Below are 17,965 nucleotides of genomic sequence, written 5' to 3' on the forward strand. Positions count from 1 at the left end.
ATATATATTTTTACTGCGCTAATTACATTGGTAACCAGGGGTATACCACGGCTATATATGCATGCACTCCGCTTTGCGCTGTGCATAAGAACAGCCCTTAGCCGTGGTATATTGGCCATATACCACACCCCCTCAGGCCTTATTGCTTAAGTAATTAATGTCTTTCACTGTAGAATTTGCCCGTAACTATCACCAGTCACTGAGAGCATCGTGCAATAAGTTGTCGTTACTCACTTGTTGTTCCATCCTTGGTCTGGGTCTGACCATCTCCTTCCGGGTACACTGGCAGCACAGTGACTCTGTACTGTGTGTTGGGAGAGAGGCTCTTCAGAACTGTGGTGGTTGTGCTCTCTGAGACTTCCTCCTACAAAGGAAAAAAATTGATGGTGTCACACCAACAGAAGCTCCAACAGACATACTGGAACACTATGGCTGCATCCCAAAAGACGCCCTATTCCCGTGCATAGTGCACAACTTTTGACCTGAGCCCTCTGGGCCCTGGTCAAAAGTAGTGCACTATATAGGGAATAGGGCGCCATTTAGGACAGTTATATCTCATGCACCAGATCCACACGAGAAGGCCCATGTACCACCACTGTTCTGTGATCTGTAAAACGACATGTACTGCTCTAGTTTCTCTCACCCTTCTGTGGAGTTTATTTTGACAGGTTTGATTTTGAGCGAAAGCCATGCGCCACACTGTTCAGGCCAATTCTAAACAGACAAACCAAACACTCTCAAATGTTGTTTTTTGCCATCATTGTAAGCATGCCACACACACACTATACGATACATTTATTAAACATAAGAATTAGTTTTTGTCACAACCCGGCTCGTGGGAAGTGACAAAGATCTCTTATAGGACCATAATAATAATAATCAATAATAATCAATAATTTAGCTCTTTATTAAACCATCTTACATATAAAACCTTATTTGCTCATAGAATATTGTGAATACCTCACCACAGGTTAATGAGAAGTGTGTGTTTGATAGGATGCACGTAACTCTGCAGTGTTTGGCTGTATTGGAGAGAGTCTTAGTCTTCAATCATTTTCCACACACAGTCTGTGCCTGTATTTCATGTTAGTGAGGGCCGAGAATCCACTCTCACATAGGTACATGGTTGCAAAGGGCATCAGTGTCTTAGCGCAATTTGCCAAGGCAGGATACTCTGAGCACAGCCCAATCCAGAAACCTGTCAGTAGCTTCTGATTAAATTACATTTTCACAGAACCGCTTGTTGCAATTTTGATGAGGCACTCTTGTTCAGATATCGGTAAGTGGACTGGAGGCAGGGCATGAAAAGGATAACAAATCCAGTTGTTTGTGGCATCCGTTTCAGGAAAGTACCTGCGTAATTGTGCACCCAGTTCACTCAGGTGCTTCGCTATATCACATTTGACATTGTCCGTGAGTTTATTTGCACACAAAAAAATCATACAATGATGGAAAGACCTGTGTGTTGTCCTTGTTAATGCAGGCAGAGAAGAGCTCCAACTTCTTAATCATAGTCTCAATTTTGTCCCGCACATTGAATATAGTTGCAGAGGCTTCCTGTAATCCTAGAGTCAGATGATTCAGGTGTGAAAAACATCACCCAGATAAGCCAGTCCTGTGAGAAACTCGCATCATGCAAGTGGTCGGACAAGCGAAAATTATGGTCAGTTAAGAAAACTTTAAGCTCGTCTCTCAATTTAAAAAAAACATGTCAATACTTTGAACCCTGATAACCAGCGCACTTCTGTATGTTGTAAAACCGTTACATGGTTGCTGCCTATATCATTGCATAATGCGGAAAATACACAAGAGTTCAGGGGCCTTGCTTTAACAAAGTTAACCATTTTCACTGTATTGTCCAAAACATATTGCAAGCTGTCAGGCATTCCCTTGGCAGCAAGAGCCTCTCGATGGATGCTGCAGTGTACCCAAGTAGCGTCGGGAGCAACTGCTTGCACGCGCGTTATCCTTCCACTATGTCTCCCTGTCATGGCTTTTGCGCCATCAGTACAGATACCAACACATCTTGACCACCAAGTCCATTTGCTGTCACAAAGCTGTCCAGTACTTTAAAAACATCCTCTCCTGTTGTCCTGGTTTCCAGTGGTTTGCAGAAGAGGATGTCGTCCTTAATTGACCCCCCATAAACGTAACAGACCAGGAGCTGTGCCAGGCCCGCCACATCTGTTAACTCATCCAGCTGTAATGCATATAATTCACTGGCTTGTATGCAAAGCAGTAACTGTTTGACGACATCTCCTGCCATGTAACTGTATTGTTTGATGAAGACATTGTCTATATAGTTTTTTTGGCCTTTTCCCCCAGCATTGTCCCAGCAATATCCGCGGCAGCAGGAAGAATTAAGACCTCCACAATAGTATGGGGCTTGCCTGTCCTAGCCACTCGGTAGCTCACCATATAAGACGTTTCTTGCCCCTTCTTATTAATGGTATCTGTTGCTTTTATACATATCTTACTACTCGAAAGTCGTCTTAATTCTCCCTCAAAAAATCCCTGTGGCTTAATTTTCAAATTGGCATGTTTTGTTTCTTAATGTCTGCGCAAGAGTGAAGGTTTCATCGAGTTGTGAGATAGAACTTTTGCACATACAACACACTGTGGCTGAGGAAAGGCATTACTCCCAATATAAGTGAACCCCAAATCAATGTATTTCCCATTTCTCAGCACCTCTTCGATGGTCCAACGTCCCTGTCTGTTGTTCGGTACTTTTCCGGGTAAGGGAGCAGTAGCTCTTTGGCTGCATCAGATTCACAGCTGTCAGTGTCCATGCTAGCTGGGCTAACGACATATGTAGAATTACTGATGCTAGCATTGGATGTGCTCGTGGAAGCAGAACAACTTGTGTCGTCGACAGGTGCAGGTGTAGTACTGCTGGTAGTAGAATCTAGGACCTTACTTTTTTTTTAAACATTAATCAATTTTCGAGCAAACGGAATGAGCAGCAGCTATGTTTGGCTACATATGGACCGTTAGTGGAATTCCCGCGATAGAGTAACGGTTAATGTGATTGGATGTTCATTATTTGACTAGGCCACCTGTATTTGACATTGTGTTGTTATTTTTGCTGAACACTAGATGGTTAAAAACACGCATACCCCACTTTGGGAATACCTGCTTTAGAGTATCTTGTTCCGTATAAGCCGACCAAACCAAAAAGTCCATTGCATTAGAGTTGGGATCACAGAGCTGTTCACACTCTGTTAGCTCCTACGCAGCCTGAACTCCATCCTCTTTAGGCTACAACGGCGTTACTACTCTGCTGCGGCCTCTCGTCATGCTTAACCCAGCAGGCGAACTGCTAACGCTAAGTCCTCAATGCTAACTCCTCAACACTACTCCTCATGCCGGGCTGACGAAATGCCCACTCCACAAAGTATGCCGTGCAAGGAAGCTGGATTCTTCCCTCCCACAGGATTGGAAACCATTGTGTTAGGCTGAGCTCAGGGGGATTACACTGTCAACAAATGTAACATCACCGTATCAGTGATGAGTTCTAGGCTTATGGAGATGGATCGGAGTACAGTAGAATACTCACAACAATCTCAAGGCCTCCTGCGACGGGAGTGTAGATGATTTTGTAGCCCTGCACATTGCCGTCAGCTGCGTCCCAGCTGGTGGTGAGGGTGGTGTGGGTAGGGTTGGTGACCTGCAGATTGGTCACTCCACCCAAAGGCACTGGGAATAGAGATACAAGTGTGGCATTATGATTATTATATGATTCTGTGATTATTGGAGAAAATCAAGTAAACCATATTTCACATTTCCAATATTCCCAAATCACAAAATAGGCTACCAGTTCATTTGATGTTTCTACTCACGTGTCTTTCCATTCTCCGACTGGCGTTTCCCATCCCTGACTGGGTAGATAGGCAACACTGATATTGTGTAAGGTGTGTCAGGCTTGAGGTTTCTCAGAACAATGGCGGTGGTGCTTCCAGGTACTTGCTCCTATTTACACGAGAGAAAAAGGTGATTGCAGATGAAATGCTTCATCGCAGTTTAATTTCCTAAACGCTATTTATGAGGTCATAAGGTGAAAGAGACCCACCATTTCCTCTGGTGTTCCTCCAGCCACAGGAACGAAGAAGATCTTGTACTGGCGCACGGCTCCGTCTGCTGGGTCCCAGTCCACCTTCAGAGAGGTCATGGTGGGTTCAGTCACCTTCAGGTTCTTCACTCCGCCCAACGGTCCTGGTGAGGAAAACACCATTAGAACCAAAACTATAGAAAACCTGTCCCTCATCCATTATATCCCTCTTATCTCATTAATAATCATCTTACATTGAAAACTCACAGTTTACGGAAGCTTATTGCTGCCAAAAAAAGAAAGAAATGGCCGAAAAAAGAGAAAAGTTATCTTTCAGGCAGCAATGAGGTTCCGTACCTCCATACCGTAAAAGGAAAATATAAAAAGTGTATACAAATAATACAGCATACAGTGGGTACTAATGACAATTTATGAGATTTATGCATGTCCTGGCATCTGAGTTGTTCTGAAAAGGTGGAAGTGTGTCTTGGTTGCAATCAAGGTTCACGCATGGCGAAAGATTGCTTGGATGTCAGCCAGTCTTACTTGTCTTTCCGTTCTCAGACTGCCTTCTGCCCTCTGTCTCGGTGAAGACAGGCACCAGTGAGACGGTGTAGAGGGTGTCTGGTTGGAGGCCTCTCAAGACAGTGCTTGTGGCAGTAGCAGCCACAGTTTCCTAAATATTACACAAACACAACCCAACTATTAGCCTCTACCCATCCCAACATACATGTGTTATTATATGGCAAGCAATGGGGAAACAACCATTTCTACACTATCAGCTACAGCACTCGTCCTACCATGGCCTCAGCAGCTCCACCAGCAGCAGGTACATAGAAGACTTTGTACTCCTTGACTTTCCCATCGGCTGGCTCCCAGCGCACGTTCAGGGTGGTCATTGTGGGGTTGATCACCTGCAAGTTCTTCACTCCACCCAGGGGCCCTTGGACACACCAAAGTTAAAGTTAAAATCCATTAATGAAGAGCTACCCTCTACTTATGATACTCTGAAAGTATCATTATCTCCGTCCCTCTTCCGATGTCAGCCAGGCTTACTTGTCTTTCCATTCTCAGACATCTTCTTGCCATCTCCCACTTCGTAGACCGGCACGACTGAAACGGTGTAAATGGTGTCTGATGTGAGGCCCTTCAGGACTGTGTTGGTTCCAGCCACAGTCTCCTTTACATTATACAAACACAATACAAGTATTAACATTTGCCCACTCCCAACATAACTAAGGTTATATAAATCACAAAATATGTCAAGCAACTATATTCAGTCAAACAGGAGTGTATAAGGATTATGAGTACTCATACCCTTGATAGTAACCACACTTTCTACACTGTCAGTTACCAGTCCTACCATGCTTTCAGCTCCACCGGCAGCAGGTGCATAGATGACTTTGTACTCTTTGACTTTCCCCTCGGCCGCGTCCCATTTCACGTTCAATGTGACCATGGTGGGGTTGGTCACCTGCAGGTTCTTCACTCCACCAAGAGGCTCTGGACACACCAACCAGGGCTTTAATAATATAACTTGATACTGATTGATAGTACTTATTACAGTACCATCGTATCTTATGGAGTTTGCATGTAGTTAAAATCCAGCAAAAAAAGAGTTAACCTCTCCATTGATGATACTAATGGGTTTCAAGGCCATTGGGCAGTCTCTTGAAACATTATACTGATTACATTTGGTATTGCAGGAGTCTGTATAAAGTTTAAATACAGACTCAATGTAGAGTTATCCTCCGCATTGGTGGTTATTTATGGATTCACTCCATAAATCGGCTTTTAAGAAGGCCATTATCAGTCCCTGAAAAGATCACTGAATAAGTGATCTTTAGAAGATCTTTAACGATCTTTAGACGTAGATGTCAGCCAGTCTTACTTGTCTTTTCGTTCTCAGACTGTTTCTGTCCATCTCCCACTTCATAGACAGGCACCAGTGAGACGGTGTAGAGGGTGTCTGGCAGGAGGCCTTTCAGAACCGTGGTGGTGGAAGTGGCATCCACAGTCTCCTTTACATTACACAAACACAACCCAACTATTAACGACTGCCCACTACCAACATGCCAACAATACATGTTTTGAATGGCATGAAAACAACCATTTCTAACAACACTGTCAGCTAGAGTACTAGTCGTAATTAGTGATGAGGGGGAGAAAAAAAATCTTTATATATATTTATATAATCGCAAAATAATTTGGGGGAGATAATATATTGATATTTGGCTCGTTTTGTAAAAAAGTTACCAAATATATATATATATATATATATATACACACATACAGTACCGGCCAAAAGTTTGGACACACCCATTCCTTCCAGGGGTTTTCTTTATTTTTACTATTTTCTACATTGTAGAATAATAATGGTGAAGACATAAAAACTATGAAATAACACATATGGAAACATGTAGTAACCAAAAGAAGTGTTAAAAAAAAATCAAAATATATTTTATAGTTGAGATTCTTCAAAGTAGCCACCCTTTGCCTTGATGACAGCTACCTTGTCACAACAAAACTGGCTCAAACGCATTAAGAAGGAAATACATTCTACAAATGAACTTTTAACATGGCACACCTGTTAATTGAAATGCATACCAGGTGACTACATCATGAAGCTGGTTGGGAGAATGCCAAGAATGTGCAAAGCTGTCATCAAGGCAAAGGGTGGCTACTTTGAAGAATATAAAATATAACATATTTTGATTTGTTTAACACTTCTTTGGTTACTACGTGATTGCATATATGTTATTTCATAGTGTTGATGTCTTCACTATTATTCTGCACTGTAGAAAATAGTAAAAATAAAGATAAACCCTTGAAATGAGTAGCTGTGTCCAAATATTTGACTGTTACTGTCAGAGCTTGAGAGGATCTGTAGAGAAGAATGGGAAAAACTTGCCCACTACAGGTGTGCCAAGCTTGTACCCAAGTGCCTTCTGAAAGTACTCAGACCCCTTGACTTTTTACAGATTTTGTTACGTTACAGCCTTATTCTAAAATTGATTAAATTGTCTACACCCATAACGACAAAGCAAAAACTGCTTTTTAGAATTTTTTGCTAATTTATTGCAAATAAAAAACAGAAATATCACATTTACATAAGTATTCAGACCCTTTACTTAGTACTTTGTTGAAGCACCTTTGGCAGCGATTACAGCCTCGAGTCGATTTGGGTATGACGCTACAAGCTTGGCACACCTGTATTTGGGGAGTTTCTCCCATTCTTCTCTGCAGATCCTCTCAAGCTCTGTCAGGATGTATGGGGAGCGTTGCTGCACAAATATTATCAGTTCTCTCCAGAGATGTTCGATCGGGTTCAAGTCCGTGCTCTGGCTGGGCCACTCAAGGCCATTCAGAGACTTGTCCCGAAACCACTCCTGCGAGTGTCTTGGCTGTGTGCTTAGGGTCGTTGTCCTGTTGGAAGGTGAACCTTCGCCCCAGTCTGAGATCTTGAGCATTCTGGAGTAAGCTTTCATTAAGGATCTCTCCTAACTTTGCTCTATTCATCTTTGCCTCGATCCTGACTTGACTCCCAGTCCCTGCCGCTGAAAAACATCCCCACAGCATGATGCTGCCACCACCATGCTTCACTGTAGGGATGGTACCAGGTTTTCTCCAGACGTGACGCTTGGCATTCAGACCAAAGAGTTCAATCTTGGTTTCATCAGACCAGAGAATTTTGTTTCTCATGGTCTGAGAGTCTTTAGGTGCCTTTTGGCAAACTCCAAGCGGGCTGTCATGCGCCTTTTACTGAGGAGTGGCTTCCGTCTGGCCACTCTACCATAAAGGCCTGATTGGTGGAGTGCTGCAGAGATGGTTGTCCTTCTGAGAGGTTCTTCCATCTCCACAGAGGAACTCTAGAGGGCCGTCAGAGTGACCATCTGGTTCTTGGTCACCTCCCTGACCATGGCCCCTCTCCCCGATTTGCTCAGTTTGGCTGGGCGGCCACCTCTAGGAAGAGTCTTGGTGCTTCCATTTAAGAATGATGGAGGCCACTGTGTTCTTGGGGACCTTCAATGCTGCAGAAATGTTTTGGTACCTTTCCCCAGATATGTCTCGACACAATCCTGTCTTGGTGCTTTACGGACAATTCCTTTGACCTCATGGCTTGGTTTTTGCTCTGACATGCACTGTCAACTGTGGTGTCTTATATAGACAGGTGTGTGCCTTTCCAAATCATGTCCAATCAATTTAATTTACCACAGGTGGACTCCAATCAAGTTGTAGAAACATCTCAAGGATGATCAATGGAAACAGGATGCACCTGAGCTCAATTGCAAGTCTCATAGCAAAGGGTCTGAATACTTACGTAAATAAGGTATTTCAGTTCAATTTTTAATACATTTGCAAAAATGTCTAAAAACCTGTTTTCGCTTTGTCATTATGGGGTATTGTGTGTAGATTGCTGAGGATAAAAAAAATCTGTTTTAGAATAAGGCTGTAAAGTAACAAAATGTGGAAAAAGTAAACGGTCTGAATTCTTTCCGAAAGCACTGTATGTATGTTTTTGCTACTGTAGTTGGCTGTACCTGCTCCAGAATTCCAGTATGTTTCATCCTATAGCTTGTTTTCTATCTTATTTTAAATAGTGAGCCAACATGCGTTTAGCACATTTATTTCCCTGACTGATCAAAACCAGTTTTCTCTTGTCTCTCTGCAATTCTCTCTCGTGAGAATTGCAATATACATTGTTTTTGGCAGCTAAGTATTGGGATTTCGTATTGTGAGATCCCTGGCAATTCCCAGTCCTACCTACCATGGCCTCAGCACCACCACCAGCAGCAGGTACATATAAGACTTTGTATTCTTTGACTTTCCCCTCGGCTGGCTCCCATTTCACGTTCAGGGTGGTCATGGTAGGATTGGTGATCTGCAAGTTTCTCACTCCACCCAGGGGCCCTGGATACGCCAAAAAAGGCTTTAATAATATCACATTCTATCGATTGATAGAACTTAATAAAGTACTATCTTATCAAGTTTGTATGAAGTTCAAATCCAGCAATGAAGAGTTATCCTCTCCATTGATGATACTAATGGGTTTTAAGGCCATTAGGCAGTCCCTGAAACATTATACTGATTGAACTTGGTATTGCAAGGAGTCTGTATAAAGTTTAAATACAGACTCAATGTAGAGTTATCCTCCGCATTGGTGGTTATTTATGGATTCACTCCATAAATCGGCTTTTAAGAAGGCCATTATCAGTCCCTGAAAAGATCACTGAATAAGTGATCTTTAGAAGATCTTTAACGATCTTTAGATTTAGATGTCAGCCAGTCTTACTTGTCTTTTCGTTCTCAGACTGTTTCTGTCCATCTCCCACTTCGTAGACAGGCACCAGTGAAACGGTGTAGAGGGTGTCTGGCAGGAGGCCTTTCAGAATTGTGGTGGTGGCAGTGGCAGCCACAGTCTCCTTTACATTAAACAAACACAACCCAACTATTAATGACTGCCCACTATCAACATGCCAACTATACATGTTTTATATGGCAAGTGTGATGGAAAATGTTATGTTTGTGCTTTTCTAATAACCAATTTCTGTGTTCATGCAAGGGACTGACTGAATGAATCCTCACTATCAGCATCTGCAATTTGGCAGTATGCCCAGAACCTTGTTTTGAGAACAAAAGAATATCTCCATTTCAAGGTTATAGCTTGGAGAGAAGTAGCCTTGTGAGGTATTGGTCTGTCACATTCATGAACCAGTATTTGTCGGTCACATGCATGAACCAAACATGAATGATGAATTAATTACGAATAATGAATAAACTGAATCATGCAAATATAACTGTCTGTGTAAGCAGTACATTAGAGGACTAACGGACAGTCCCCGTGGAGCTCCTGACAGACGTGTACTATGTTGCATCAAGTTTGTTGGAACCTCTCCAGCTAACGTGCAAAAACAAGTATTCATTCAATTTGACTTTGAGTGTCCCTCTGTAGAATGTCCACGAAACAAGCAATGGGGAAACAACCATTTCTACACTATCAGCTACAGTACTCGTCCTACCATGGCCTCAGCAGCTCCACCAGCAGCAGGTACATAGAAGACTTTGTACTCCTTGACCTTCCCATCGGCTGGCTCCCATTTCACATTCAAAGTGGTCATGGTGGGATTGGTCACCTGCAAGTTTCTCACTCCACCCAGGGGCCCTGGATACGCCAAAAGAGGCTTTAATAATATCACATTATATTGATTGATAGAACTTAATAAAGTACTATCTTATCAAGGTTGTATGAAGTTAAAATCCAGCAATGAAGAGTTAACCTCTCCATTGATGATACTAATGGGTTTTAAGGCCATTAGGCAGTCCCTGAAACATTATACTGATTGAACTTGGTATTGCAAGGAGTCTGTATAAAGTTTAAATACAGACTCAATGTAGAGTTATCCTCCGCATTGGTGGTTATTTATGGATTCACTCCATAAATCGGCTTTTAAGAAGGCCATTATCAGTCCCTGAAAAGATCACTGAATAAGTGATCTTTAGAAGATCTTTAACGATCTTTAGACTTAGATGTCAGCCAGTCTTACTTGTCTTTTCGTTCTCAGACTGTTTCTGTCCATCTCCCACTTCATAGACAGGCACCAGTGAGACGGTGTAGAGGGTGTCAGGCAGGAGGCCTTTCAAAACCGTGGTGGTGGAAGTGGCATCCACAGTCTCCTTTACATTACACAAACACAACCCAACTATTAACGACGCCCAACATGCCTATGCAACCCTGTTTGACTGAAGATACTGTAGTTGTTTACCATATTTTGTGATTCATAAAACAAACAATATCAAACAATACAGTGATATGCTAATTCTTATTTTTGGATGTGAATTGTTGGGAGTATTTTCTACAGTCAGCCAACTGTAAGTTGAGAGACTTCCTACCGGTCCTACCATGCCTACCATGCTCTCAGCTCCACCGGCAGCAGGTACATAGATGACTTTGTACTCTTTCACTTTCCCGTCGGCCGCCTCCCATTTCACGTTCAGGGTGGTCATGGTGGGGTTGATCACCTGCAGGTTCTTTACTCCACCCAGAGGCTCTGCGTAAAACCAAATGGCTTTAATCTGGGGTTTCAAACATTTGACTGTGTGTTCTTGTTATTATATTGATTGAACTGACGTCAAAATCCGTCTTATCTTCTCTATTGATTGTACTCTAAAATTATACATCTATTGGGGGAATGTTGTGGGTGTTCTCTGGCCTTTTATACGCCCGAGGGTTTCGAGAGATCCTGTCATCAGGTCCACTTACTGGTCTTTCCTCGGCCTGAGATGTCTTTGGCCTCTCCGCTGGGGTAAATGGCAGCCACGGTGACAGAGTAGGGAGTGTCAGGCGTTAGCTTCTGGAGGATGACACTGTTCTTCTTCCCTCCTACCTGGGTCTGTTTGGGAGACAACATGTCAACAGTCAGAGTCTTTTCTATGTCTCTGGGAGGATAGAACATCTCACTTCAAAGTTTAAAGAGCAATACATTATAAAGGGCTGATAGATGGATGACAAGTAACACTGTTTCAATGGTTAGCGCTTTCCTCGGCTCTGAGACAAAATGCCCTGAAGCTCACTAGCTAGCTACCTCGGCAGTTGAGGCCAAGCAGAGTTCTTTGACACTGTCCCGGGGAAGCCATCCAAACGTGACCAATGTAAACTCCAACTCTATCAAAGCAGCAATTGAGTTTCTCTGTAATCAACCAATACATTAATCATTTATTTACCTGATGCCATTTGTGTGAACAGAGTTGCTCATTCAAACACCTTAGGAGAAAACAATTGCCTTTCTCACACTACTCTGTTCATCAACAAGTAGTATGTAAAGGGAAGACGAAATGGTCTTGAGGGACACTGGACATCATGGAAGCCTTTTACGTTGCAACATCATGGCGATTAATGGGCACTACAGTAAGCAACAGCTATTGACAGCAGGAAGCGCCAAAGCCATTGAGCGGAAAGACATACGATGCCATTTCCATTGCATTTGCTTATATCTGACATATCTACTTCGCAGCTCACCTAAGCAACACATCCACTGTTTGTACTTTGACATCCCTAAACCATCATATCAGAGAAAGGCACTTGAGGATCCTCATATCACCCAAGTGTGAACGTCATGCCTGGCTTATATGCCTTATGTTAAATCAACAAGTCTTCAGACCCACAGCAGCAGATGTCTCCATACTGTTTTAAGTGTACAGAGACACAGCACTATAATAGCAATAAGGTGCTATGATGGGATCAGATGTACATGCAACAGCTCTGTCCCAATGGTGTCATGTTGAGATCACGGTTTAGAGAACTGACACCTTGTTTGGGGTGCCCTGTCATAACTTCTCAGAGACACTTAGGAAAATTGTTTAACTAACCAAATTCTTTTCATATTAGCGCATTGTCAACCGAAAAAGACCCCCCCCCCCCCCCCCCCAAAAAAAGGAATTCCCAAGCAATTTCCGTCGCTGCTCACAATTAAGTTATCAGTTAGGAATGTGGGCTTGGCTGCCAGATACAGTAAGTGCACAAACAGACCGGATAGGAAGACAATGTCATGATCAAATGTCAAACTAACGACGTGCAGGAAGACAAAAGAGCCTGTTGTTAATACATTTACATTTGACACGTTTTAGCTCTGGTCCCCTGTGGGAATTGAACCCACAGACCTGGCGTTGCTCAGCCAACTGAGCCACACGGGACTACTACTTACTACTCTTGTCAGGGGGGGGGGGGGGGGAGACCACTAGTGGGTCCCAAGAGGCAAGGGATTTCATGTTACAATGAACCAATTCAGAAATGCTTCAGTACTTCTATGCACACGGATTTAGCCCTTTGACTTTAAAGGCATAGTTTTGGCCGAGTTACAAAATGGCATATTGGTTTCGTTACCCTGTAAGCAGTCTCCGGGAAATGTATGACAGCAATCCATTCTCTGGTTTAGTTTTCCTGGCACTATTTCCACATGCTAACGTTGTAGCATTTGTGGCACAAATCCCATTGATGTCATGGGACCGATATTAGCCTTTTTCGCGCGTCATGTCCAAATCATCCAAAAGTATCTCAAATGTATTGCTGAAAGTCACTTACAGATGATTTTAACATGATGTGCAAAGAAATGCTAACATCGGTCCCATGATTCGAATGAGATTTGTGCCATAAATGCTCAAACGTTAGCATGTGGAAACAGTGCCAGGGAAACTAAACAAACGCATGGATTGCTGTCATACCTTGTCCATAGACTGCTTACAGGTTAAGAATATAGGTTAAGAATACCAATATTTTATTTTGTAATTTGGGTGAACTATCCCTTTTAAGGTTTTGGGCTGTTTATCTGTTGGCCTTAAGAAGTACTGATGCACAGATTTCCCCGAGTTAAACTACTTCAGGCACATTGGAGAAATTACACTGATAACAACCAACATCACCGCTCACTTACAGACCAGAAAGTAAGAACAACCTACTCTAAATTACAGGTGAGTAAACTGAGAGATATCATACCCAGAAGGCATAATTCATCAAGTTAAAGGATTGAGTAGTCAGGACGTCATGGGCGGCCAAAGCGTATCAGTTGCTCAAAATACACTCTTAGTTAGAATTCTTCAAATTTTTAAAGAAACTACTGGAGGGTGTGTGACTTACTGAGAGAGCTTTGCCTCCTGCCACAGGTTGGAAGGAGATCTTGTAGTTCTGTACGGGACCTGGGGCGTGGTCCCACTTCACTGTCAGAGTGACAGTGGTCGCGTTGAACACCTGCAAGTTCTGCGGAGGTCCAGTGGGAGCTAGGAACACATTACAATCAATACACTGACCCAAGAGAGTGGTAATGTATACAAAATGGCTGCAGGGCACATGACACAGCCTTTACCAATTCCCAATGATCACTTGGGGGTCATGAAGCTGGATGAAGCAATGACGGTAATGATGGGGAGGGGTGAGATGATGGGAACACGTGATTTGGTGACGAGAACACATGATTTGGTGATGAAGTACACATAAGCGACACAAAGGGAGAGTGAAGCAGCCGGTAAGGTCACCATTGAATATGGCACATGCATTTCTAATGATGGGGACATTGATAAGGAAGACATTGTGACATGACATGATGAGGCTTGACATTAAAGACATGAGGAAGGACAACATTACGGCATGAAAAACGACATTAAATGACATGAGAAATGATATTATGACGAATGGTTGACAATGAGGTGTCTGTGGTGGAACGTCCGGTCCCTGCGGGTCAGTAGTCACACTTTTGCATTTGCAGCTCTTTAAAGGCACATCAATGCACATGCAGATGATGATGATTTTTTTAAAGTGTGTTTTCCATCAACAACACTGTCATTATCGTTCGCATTACCATAATAATTATAGTCATGAATATTACAATGACAATGTCCTTCTCCGTTTCAAATAACATACCAGGTGTGGTCATCTTTAACACTGGAAAAAGAGAACGTTAAGAGAACAACAGGTTATTTCAATACGCTGTGGACCACATCTGTGGTCTAACTGGAAAACATGAATGGAATTGATAGGAGGATGACAGAGGAGAAGAAGAGAAGGGTCAACCTACATGTGCGCTGGCTGCCAATCAGGTCCTCGCTCTCTGACTCGTCTGGGTAGATGGCCGTGACGGTGACATCATACAGGGTGTCCGGATCCAGGTTCTCCAGATTATGGGACGTTTCATCACTGTTCAGGATAGACTGGAGAGGGGAGGGGTGGGGGGAGTGAGAAAGGGAGAGGGAAAGAGAGAGTGAGTGAGAAAGCATAAACAGTCACATTTCACCACTCCATTCAATCCTGTCCGCTCTATAGCAGTAGATAGTCCAGTCAACAATCCCTGTCGGCTAGCCACTTGATCAACGTACATATTGGAAGTTGTTCTCTCCCTTCTTGGTCCAGCCAATTCGGTAGAGGGCCACGTCAGGGGCCCCGTGTTCCCAGGTGGCCTTGAACGAGGTCTGGGTCACCTCGGACAACTTCAGATTCTGCGGGGCAGGAACAACATCTGTACACATGGACAGAGACGTGAGAGAGGGAGACGTGATTATTATGAGGAAGTCCTGAGAGATGAGGCAAAGCCATTTCATCAGAAGGGCTGCGAACCATGTGAGGAACATTTTTGCTGCGAGTCCATTTTGTGGAACAATCGTCGACAAATGGGGTTTTGTGTGTGAGTGTGTGGAAAACAAAATGTCCTCAAATCATCTGTGATTAATGATGAAGAAGGCCCCATGCAGTGAGTGACAGCAGACACACACAAACACACAATTAACTAGACACACACACACACACACACACACACACACACCCTCAGGGAACAGTGGCTTCATGTTTGGGCTTCATCTAGAAAGACGAGAGGCTGAATCCAAGGGGGATCTGCAAATTCAATTCTCACCATTACAGACACACTAATCTCTAATCTACTGCTCGTCAGCCAAACAATAAATCACACAAACGATTGTGTACCTGTAATGGCTTGTCCAAGCATAGAGTTTCCAACGCCTTCGTCGTAAACTGGGGTGACAGCAACGTCGTACTCAGATTGAGAGATGAGGTTGGTAAGAGGCAGGGATGTTATATCACCATTGACTTCAACCTGGCAGAAAAGGGGTATTAGGATTATAGGATCAACAAACAATTAACAACCGTATTTTCTGCTGAACAACTAGCATGAACTCCCACTACTAACATTAACATAAACTCAGATTGTCCCATTTTGAACATTGATGTTAACCAATACAATGTTCTCGAAGTGAAATCCCCCTCTTTCCTCTCTCCGATTTCTTTCCTTGTTATTTCTAAACGTCATCAGCACACTTGAGAAAAGCCTCATGAATAATTGTACGTGTCCTCAGAAAAGTCCTACGGCTATATTGGTAATTCCAGAGGATGTGCAACGGTAGGAAAAACCCTTGAAGTCAAAAAGATTCCAGCAGGAATGCGGATAAATGTCTCTTTCAATTCAGTTTCCACTTCAAACTTCGAGAAAGAAAATCAAGAAAAAGGTGTCCATAACAGCGAGTTATGACAGTCCTCCAATTGTAACGTGGAGGGAAAAATCTGTGGCAACTGACAGGGCAGACCTTAGAACATAAATCCACAGAGAGAGAGGCTACTTTGGAGACAGCAGCCTTCAGATGTTATCCATGAGAGGATAGCCCATAGCTCATCCATCAGTCATTTCTGGAGGTTCTTTCAGGGGTGTCCAAAGAGACACCTCCTTCAACATCAATTTTGAGCTTTCTTCACAGCTTGGCGGTCTCTTAAATGTAAGTGAGAAATGATGACGAGTGACGCCAGTGATATATCTCTGAGCCTGTGGCTGGGTGCTGGGGCCAGGGTCTTCTCTGACTGCCAGTAGGCTTCTTTCCCCACATCGACGTGTGCTGGCCTGCCCATGGAGTCAAGATCCCAGTCTACTGAAAGGGCTGCTATTATAACCCCCTGACTTCAGTGGCCTTCCCTAAACAGCTAGGCGATCATAGAGAACATTGAGTTCCTCACTCACACTTTTCCCATGACCTCATGGCACCACTGTAGAACCTTGAGGACAGTATTTGTGTGTCCTAAATGACACCCTATTCCCTACATAGTGTACTACTTTTGACCGGGGCCCATAGGGCTTAACCATACATGTTATTTATTGCTGTAGCTAGAGATTGTGTTTCAAAACCTTTCAGATTGAAAGGAAAATTCTATATTAGCGTCAGGCCTGTTTAAATGTGTGGTGCTCGTGTCACCTCTTTGAGCTCTCCTTCCTCTGGCTTGTAGGTGATGATGTACTTGAGGACTTTCCCCGGGGATGCGTCCCATCTGAGCTTCATGGCGCTATGGGTGACACCAGTGATCCTCAGATTACCCGATGGTGGTAAGGGCACTGGGTAAGAGGAATGACAGAGAAAGGGATAGAGAGGGAGAAAAGAGAGCGTGTGGTAGAGGGGGCACGGGAGTGAAAGTTAGTGAGTCTTAGACCCATCTATGTATTGTAAGGTAGTACACAGCTCTATAGGGTCAAGGGGGTGGGAAAGATATGTTGATACACTCCCATATTGGATGAAATACCCATGTGGCATCACAGCAACAAGGGCAACCAGTGAAGAACAAACACCATTGTAAATACAACCCATATTTATGTTTGCTTAGGTTCCCTTTTGTACTTTAACTATTTGCACATCGTCACAACACTGTATATAGACATAATATGGCATTTGAAATGTCTTTATTCTTTTGGAACTTTTGTGAGTGTGATGTTTACTGTTAATTTTTTATTGTTTATTTAACTTGTGTGTATTATTTATTTGACTTGCTTTGGCAATGTAGGCATATGTTTCCCATGCCAATAAAGCCCCTTAAATTTAATTGAAATTGACAGAGAGAGACAGAGAGAGAGAGAGAGCGAGAGACAAAAAGAGAGAGAGAGAGAGCGCGAGAGAGAGAGACAAAAAGAGAGAGAGAGAGAGAGAGAGAGAGAGAAAAAAAAAGAGAGAGAAAGAGAGAGAGAGACGAGAGAGAAAGAGAGAGAGACACAAAAAGGGAGAAAGAGAGACGAGAGAGAAAGAGAGAGACACAAAGAGAGACAGAGAAAGAGAGAGAAATAAAGAGAGACAGAGATAAGAGGAACATACAGGTGACTCCTTGGTCTATGAGGGGGTTGCTGGCTGCCACTCCATGTAGGGCGAACAGGGTGAGTGTATACGCTGTGTCGGTGATAAGATCCTTCAGCTGAACATCATTCACATCTGCCCCAACTCGTACCTGCACGGCAGGGGAGGCAGGAGAGGGAGGAAGGGGAGAGGGAGAGAAGGAGAGGAGGGAGAGGGAGAGAGAGAGAGTGTTAGAGCAGGCCGGACGACAAAGGGGAACAAAACAGCAAGACAGGACTTGTCAAAAGGACACTTTTTGAACACCTGGTTCACAGC

The 17,965-nt window shown here is 43.3% G+C and overlaps 1 protein-coding gene across 10 annotated transcripts in view; it reads right to left on the minus strand.

Moving 5' to 3' along the window:
• The window catches only part of LOC110522086 (collagen alpha-1(XII) chain), a 90,141-nt gene that overhangs the window by 34,747 nt on the left and 37,429 nt on the right, over window positions 1-17,965 (minus strand). For 3 of the 10 annotated variants that reach the window (XM_090232431.1, XM_036975631.2, XM_036975633.2), the window contains 22 exons: window positions 17,672-17,801; window positions 16,787-16,923; window positions 15,513-15,642; window positions 14,912-15,051; window positions 14,614-14,746; window positions 14,460-14,480; window positions 13,680-13,819; window positions 11,310-11,439; window positions 10,958-11,097; window positions 10,594-10,723; window positions 10,069-10,211; window positions 9,342-9,471; window positions 8,817-8,959; window positions 5,940-6,069; window positions 5,412-5,551; window positions 5,105-5,228; window positions 4,849-4,991; window positions 4,595-4,724; window positions 4,070-4,212; window positions 3,840-3,969; window positions 3,557-3,696; window positions 235-364 (listed from right to left, as the gene is read on the minus strand). In XM_090232431.1, the coding sequence (XP_090088557.1) occupies window positions 235-364; window positions 3,557-3,696; window positions 3,840-3,969; window positions 4,070-4,212; window positions 4,595-4,724; window positions 4,849-4,991; window positions 5,105-5,228; window positions 5,412-5,551; window positions 5,940-6,069; window positions 8,817-8,959; window positions 9,342-9,471; window positions 10,069-10,211; window positions 10,594-10,723; window positions 10,958-11,097; window positions 11,310-11,439; window positions 13,680-13,819; window positions 14,460-14,480; window positions 14,614-14,746; window positions 14,912-15,051; window positions 15,513-15,642; window positions 16,787-16,923; window positions 17,672-17,801 (2,857 nt within the window). Of the gene's footprint in view, window positions 1-234; window positions 365-3,556; window positions 3,697-3,839; window positions 3,970-4,069; window positions 4,213-4,594; window positions 4,725-4,848; window positions 4,992-5,104; window positions 5,229-5,411; window positions 5,552-5,939; window positions 6,070-8,816; window positions 8,960-9,341; window positions 9,472-10,068; window positions 10,212-10,593; window positions 10,724-10,948; window positions 11,098-11,309; window positions 11,440-13,679; window positions 13,820-14,459; window positions 14,481-14,613; window positions 14,747-14,911; window positions 15,052-15,512; window positions 15,643-16,786; window positions 16,924-17,671; window positions 17,802-17,965 lie in introns of all 10 variants that reach the window. The other 7 variants (XM_090232432.1, XM_036975632.2, XM_090232429.1 and 4 more) reach the window with 4 other exon arrangements.

Source organism: Oncorhynchus mykiss, chromosome 4 (genome assembly GCF_057628025.1).
Source record: "Oncorhynchus mykiss isolate SJ-2025 chromosome 4, ASM5762802v1, whole genome shotgun sequence".
NCBI classification, from domain to species: Eukaryota; Metazoa; Chordata; class Actinopteri; order Salmoniformes; family Salmonidae; genus Oncorhynchus; species Oncorhynchus mykiss.